This window comes from Empidonax traillii, unplaced genomic scaffold (assembly GCF_003031625.1).
Source record: "Empidonax traillii isolate 1590-97213 ecotype Southwest subspecies unplaced genomic scaffold, ASM303162v1 scaffold1486:size102971, whole genome shotgun sequence".
Classification (NCBI taxonomy): Eukaryota; Metazoa; Chordata; class Aves; order Passeriformes; family Tyrannidae; genus Empidonax; species Empidonax traillii.
Genome location: NW_020956679.1, coordinates 96,090 through 102,971, shown reverse-complemented (window position 1 = coordinate 102,971; position 6,882 = coordinate 96,090). Strand labels below are relative to the sequence as shown.

Sequence of the window (6,882 nt, the reverse complement as noted above, 5' to 3'; positions counted from 1 at the left end):
AACACAAGTAGCAGTATTTAGTATTTGTGACACAAATAGTTGAAGTACGTAAAAAAACCAAAATTATCTTTTGTATCTTTGCTATCAATGGACCCTCTTCGAAATACAGCTATGATAATCAGTATCAGAACAATTTTATAGAAGCAACAGTTTTACAGATAACTTACAGAAAGGGCTTTCAAAGACCAGAGACTTGTTTCAATCTCCTCTCTGGAAGCAGCATGTTATGCTAATACCTAATTTTATCTTTAGGTATGAATTCCCTTTAAAGTATTTTTTCATTATATTCAGAAGTTATTTTATGGAGAAAAATTATGTAATTCCTTGATTAAAATGTTTAGATGTCATCTATAGAAAATATTTCAGGCTGGGAAAGAATTAATTTTAAATATACAATTAAGTATAGGCTGAAGTACTTATGTACACCACAAACTGCTGCTGCTGCTCTGAAGAAAGAACATTTTTAAATCACTAGAATTAGGATGATCTCTCATCTCTCTGTCATTCACAAAGCAATATGAAGAATACAGTTTAAAAAACCCAAATCATTCCTTGTTGGGCAAGATGAGGCAGCCATTCCAAAATGACCAAAACCAGAAAAGGACAGAAATAGAGCTTTAAAAATACCAGGCTTAAATGCGCTTCTGGAAAAGCATCAGTGTGACTTGAAAATATAAATGGTCACATATAGTGTAGGTTTTCAGACATAATGTAAATACAGAGAATGTATATTATCAAGGTACTCTGTATTAGAATATTTAAGCTAATATCTTACCTTAGTGTTTGTAAAAATTTTCCCAAATGTCCTACAAAGTCTCCAGAAAAATCTAGAGAACTCATGGACACAGGCAGTTGATGCTACATTGATCTTGCCAACTATTTCTATAAGCTGTGGTAGCCTAAATATCAGGAAACAAAATGATATTAAACACTACTCTGATCTTTTGTTTCTCTCCAATTACATTTGTATAGATTTACTGTTTATATAAATAAATACACGCACACACAGAGCACTACTGGTTCTAATAAAATTAACTACTTGACCCATACAATTCCTGACCCATGAAGAAAGCAAGGGTTCAGGTGCCAGAAGTCTGATCTACATTTTCAAACATATGTTACTATCTATCATGAGACAGTCAGAATACAACAGTCTTCAGTTCAACAGAGAACTGACAATATCAGAAAAAAAAGTAAGAAAAAACCCAACCTTATCAGAGCAAGTCTGATAAGCAACACATTCTGTTAAATTGTTGATATTTTTTGAATAAAATCCAAGTCAGTTCAACATGAAAATTAAAATGCCTAAAATAAATCCAATGTTTTCCTCTTCAATAATTCTCAAAGACAATCACACTTAGTATTGTCTTATTTGGTAATTGTTAAACATGACCATGCTTAAGAACTACTAATTTTGACACATTTTAAAATTAGGAATGCTAAGATACAAATTAACTCACAGTTGATTGACTACCCATAGCAGAGACTCCCAGCCTGTGGTACCCTCATGTTCCAGCTGATAGTCATAGAGTTGCAACAACACTGCTAACTGTTCGCGGCTTCCGATGATGATGGCCACATCCTGAAGGGGCGATACGGGTCGGGGGAATCTAGTGACTGTAATAGCAGAGAACAAGCAGTCATGAACAAAAGAAGATGATAACACCATGGAGTGATGTTTGAAATGAGAGCCAAGAAAGTAGGAAAATCCTTAGGTCCCTTCTGCATAAGGTCATCAGTTTGCTTTTAAAAAATTCAGTGAGTTAAAATCATCTCTGAAGAGATTATATAACTCTCATTTAAGAAGAGAAAATGCTGATATAGGGAGATTATGCAATTATCATTGCCAGCATGGCTTCACCAAGGTCAAATCTCTCCTGACTAACCTAGTGGCCCTTCTGTGGTGGGGTGACTACATCTGTGAACAAGGGAGCCTGTAAAGCCTTGAACAGTGTCCTTTCTAAACTGGAGAAATATGAATTTGATGGATGGACTTTTCAGTGAATGAGGAACTGATTGGATGGTTAAATCCAGAGGGTAGTAAATATAATGGCCAGTCTTCGCGAATGAAGATCCGGGGAAGGTCTTTTACACCTTCCAGCCTGCGCATTGGATTTTTTAGGTGAGACACAGTGTGCGCGGAACTGAGCCCACCCTTTAATCCTGAGGTTCATCTGCCGGGGCCAAGCGAGCTTGGACAGTGGCAGCGAGGTCCTCAGGACGTAGATGGATTGCCTTACAGGGCTAACGAGCTCCATCTGCCTGGGGAGGGGCCCTGACCGGGAATCGAACCCGGGGTCTCGGCAGTGACAGCGCCGCATCCTTAACCACTAGACCACCAGGGGCTCCCCCAGAGGGTAGTGGTCAACTTCTCAATGCCCAGATAAACATCAGTGACAAGCAGTGTCCCTCAGGCATCCAAACTGGGACCAGTACTATTCAATGTCTACACCAATGACAAGGACAGTGGGATCAACTGCACCCTCAGTAAGTTTGCAGGTGACATTTAGCTGCCTGCTGCAGCTGACATACCTGAGGGATGGGATGCCATCCAGAGGGACCAGGACAAGCTTGAGAAGCGTGCCCATGGGAATCTCATGAGGCTCAACAAGGCCAAGTAAAAGGTGCTGCACCTGGGTGGGGCAACCCCTCGTACCAATACGGGCTGGGGGATATGAAGGGATTGAGAGCAGACTCTGGGGTACCAATGGGTGAAAAGAACTGGACAGGACCCAGTAATGTCTGCGTGCAGCCCAGAAAGCCAAATGTATCCTGGGCTGCATCAAAAGAATCATGGTCAACAGATTGCTCTCATGAGACCCCCACACATAGTACTGCATCCAGCTCTGGGATCCCCAGCACAGAAAAGGCGTGGAGCTGTTGCAGCAAGTCCAGAGAAGGGCCACGGAGATGTGAACAAAGACACAGAGCACTTCTCCTAAGAGGAAAGGTTGATAGTTGGGCTTGTTCAGCCTGAAGAAGAGAAGGTTTCAGGAAGACTATCGTGATCTTTCAATACTTAAAGAGGGTTTATAAAAAATATAGGGACAGACTTTTTCATAGGATCTTTCGTGATAGGACAAGAGGTAATGATTTTAAAAAGAAGACAGATTCAGACTAGATGTAAGGAAGAAATTCTTTACAGTGAGAGTGGTGAAACACTGAAACAGATTGTTCAGAGAGGTGATAGATGCCCCATTCCTGGGAACATTCAAGGTCATATTGCAGGGGGCTCTGAGCAACCTGATCTCATTGAAGTCCCTGTTTAGTGAAGGGAGATTAGAACCACACGACTTTTAAAAGTCCCTTCCAACCCAAAACATTCTATGATCCCAAAGAACACAGCAAGCTGACTGGCAGACAAGGTTTCTTGACTTCTATTGCTACATTTAAATCATCTAATGGCTCCTAACTTTATATATAAGTAGTTTATGATGCTCCCCACTCGCACCCACAACTCCTTAATTATTATTATTATCAGAAGAGAATAATTTACACTTAAAAAGCAAGACCACAAAAAAATTCTAGACCATTAAAATACATGGGGACTGAAAGCCTGCTACACCAACACATTGATTTTTTTTTTTAATTCATGCTTAAAATTATGCAGCAATGAATTTAACCAACAAGAACATCATCTTTCCAACTGCAAAACTCAAGAAAGCCAGCCAATAATTCCTGTAATGCTTCCAGATTAATGAAAAGTATGTGATATTTTTTCCATCACATTTGTGGAGGGAAAAATGTCAGACTAGGCTGAAATTGGAAATTTTTGAAATTTCCAATTTGTGGGTGGTACTACCAGTGACACCTTTAAAAAGTATTTGCAACAGAAGAAAACATTTTACAGGTTAAGATTGTTCATCCAGGTTCAACTTTACTGTGAGGCCATTGAGTAATAAAATGGTTTGGTTTGGATGGGACCCTAAATATGATCTAGTTCCAACCCCTCTACCATGGGCAGGGACACCTTCCCCTAGACAAGGATGCTCAAAGCTCCACCAACCTGGCCTTGAGCACTGACAGGCATGGTGCAGTCTTCTAAGATACTCCACACACGCAACACAGATGGTGACACTCCTGCACTACACTGTATTTTTCACACTTTATAAATTTGTAAGAATTAACTGAAACCGAGGCTAGCCTTCCTGAGCTATTATTGGTTATTAATGTAAATCAGTTATTGAAAAACCTTCAGGAAGTACAGTTAAAAATTGCTTTGCTTTCTCCAAGTTTCTTACAAGAAGTAGAGAAGAATACAGAGATGAAATAAAATTGTTTTTGGTGATAATCAGGTCTCAAGCATAGTGAGGGGTGGAAAAAAGAAGCATTACTTAAGGATTTGCTAAGGGAGACCAATATGAAAGAAATCCATATCAGAAAGTAATCATTTACCTTCTATTTGTGGTACTTCTCCCTGAAGTTTAGCCTTGCTTGTGAAAGGTGCATTCTGTAGCACCAATGCAAACAGCGAAGGAATCAGTGACTGCAGAGCAGACAGATACATGTGGAGCTTATGTTCATCCAAGCCATGTTCTCCTTCCTGAAACAAACAGGACAGTTACTCAGTTTTCAATTTGGATGATGTATTCACTGGCAAGAGATGAACACATCTGCAATGAGCTTCTACGCAGAGACACTAATTATTTAGCAATTTAGCCTAACCACAAACTTAACTTTGCCTCATCATCCAAATCCCCTTGTCACCCTTAAGTCACCTCTACTCAAAAGATTCAGGCAATACCTTTAGAGTTCATGCTGATGAAAAGAGTGATATTTTGAAAGAACATTTTTTAGCACATTTTGGAAATGTGGAACCTTTGTCTCAGAGGCCAAGGCACCTAAACTGACTAAACTAGTTGCCTGCACTCTGAAAGCAAGCATCTTGTTTCAGTCTGTTAGACAGTTATGAGGTACCCAATTTTTCTAGAACTTTTGAGATATCTACCAAATCAAGTGTGAAAACTGGATCATAACTGCAAATGATCTAAGTAAACAATTTAATTCTACTTTGCTTATGTAATAAAAACTGCACTTTATTAAAAGCTACAAAATTTAAATATTAGGCAAACGCTTTTAGGCTATAAAGCAGAACAGTATTAAAGAACAATACGTTTAGTTTTGGAGGGGTTGGTGTTTTTTCCATTTTTTTTTTTCCCCTTCTTCCAATGGACAAGTAAAAGTTATAGAGTTACAAGAATCTCTAGAAACTTTTTCACTCATAGAACATTAGCACCAACTATTTGCATTTTTGTACTTTTTTTTTAAAAAAAAGTTTGCATATTTAATAAGAATACATAGAAACTTCTCCAATGTAGAAACAGTTGAACACTTACCCTGAGCAATTTTTCAATTTTTTTAAGCAGTGTAGGTATAAGATGGAACTGTAGATTTCCCAGTTCTGTTGTCCAGGCAGCATAAGCAGGTAAAAATACCTGATGTGTCGCACTAACCACACGTTCTGAAGGGTCTCCTAGAGCTGAAAGCAGCAATTCAAAGCCCTGGCAAAAGACAATGAAGAATGTAATTATTTCCCTAAAATTTATGGACACATTTTACCACTCTGCCTTCAAAAGCTCAAAAGACAGAAGTATTTTATTTTCACTTCTCTGAAACATTATTAGGCAGCATTAAGTCAAACTACGGGTAGGCTTTGTTGCAGCAAGTGAATTTGTTAGCAAGTAATGATATCAAACTGGCTAATAGTATCAGGTGGGCAGTGAAATGGTATATTCTTAAAGGCAAATTATAAACTATTAGAGAAGCTTCTGTATAAGGCTTACACCTGAAGTTCTAATGCTACTTGTAGTTTTTCTGTTTGGTCTTGGTAAAACAGTAAAATCAACATTCACACATATTCATCATTTTTAGAAGTGCCTGGAAAGATTTAAGAAAAATACAGGAAATACGCATCCTGCTACTCATGAAATATCTATAGAAGAAATTTTATACATACAGAACCCAAACCAAATTATACCTGTTGGTATTTGTCTGGATCATCAATATAGCCCATAATGATGCCAAGGCTTTTGATCACAGCTTCTCGTACCAGATCTGCCTTATCTTCCATCAGCATTTGTTGCAGCATGGAAAGTACTAACGAACTACGAATTTCTTTCTGTTTATAAGAGAAAAACATATTTGTTAAATCCAATGAAACAATGTGGGTATCCATTTTTATAAATAATTTGCACTTCTGTTAGTGCTCACAAACAAAACCCCTTCCTCCAGCCATAGATCCCTTAATGAATATTACATGTTGAGTTTTCACAACAGGTGATGAATGAATATAAAATGTCAGTAGCGTCATTAGAGTGCCTTTTGTCTTACTAAGCACAGAACTCAAGTCCTTTAATTTGTATGGAAACAAAGATAACTAAAGCAATAAAACTACTACAGCCCTAGACTTTAAACAGAATCTGTGTAATCACTGAATTGCTAAATTGGAGAAGTGGTGTTTTAACTCAGTTCTGAAGTTTCAAATTCTAGTTTGCCACTGACTTAATTTTGCTTGTTCTTCTAACTGGCAGCACTCTTCTTTTAACATTCCACAGTGTCTGAAGAACTCTATTACTGGTTGTCAATTCTTTTTTCACAGATTCTTTCCTTAAGTGGTCCTAACTATCTTATCTTTACTTCATTTTTACTGAAAGAAGTCTTTTTTCAGAACATACTATTTTGAAACATTTTATACCTAGATTAAGAGGTATTTCTTCATAATAAGCTATCTCCTTCTTAGTGTGATTTACTGAATCTCTCATGTGTGACAAAGCAGAAGACAATGTGACTGTCTATGTACAATATACACACTTGGGAACATTTAAAATTATACAGGATGTGGAACAGATTTTCACCTTGCTTTCACTAGCAAGGTATTTGATG

General features: G+C 37.9%; 1 protein-coding gene across 1 annotated transcript in view; it reads right to left on the bottom strand.

The window, feature by feature from the left end:
* Nucleotides 1–775: 775 nt before the first annotated feature.
* The window catches only part of RELCH (RAB11 binding and LisH domain, coiled-coil and HEAT repeat containing), a gene marked incomplete at its 3' end in the record, with an annotated part of 54,898 nt that continues 48,791 nt past the window's right edge, over nucleotides 776–6,882 (bottom strand). Inside the window, exons 14-18 of the mRNA XM_027907496.1 lie at nucleotides 5,978–6,118; nucleotides 5,337–5,501; nucleotides 4,396–4,543; nucleotides 1,461–1,617; nucleotides 776–899 (exon numbers count right to left, since the gene is read on the bottom strand). Coding sequence (XP_027763297.1) covers nucleotides 776–899; nucleotides 1,461–1,617; nucleotides 4,396–4,543; nucleotides 5,337–5,501; nucleotides 5,978–6,118 — 735 coding nt within the window. The remainder of the gene's footprint in view (nucleotides 900–1,460; nucleotides 1,618–4,395; nucleotides 4,544–5,336; nucleotides 5,502–5,977; nucleotides 6,119–6,882) is intronic.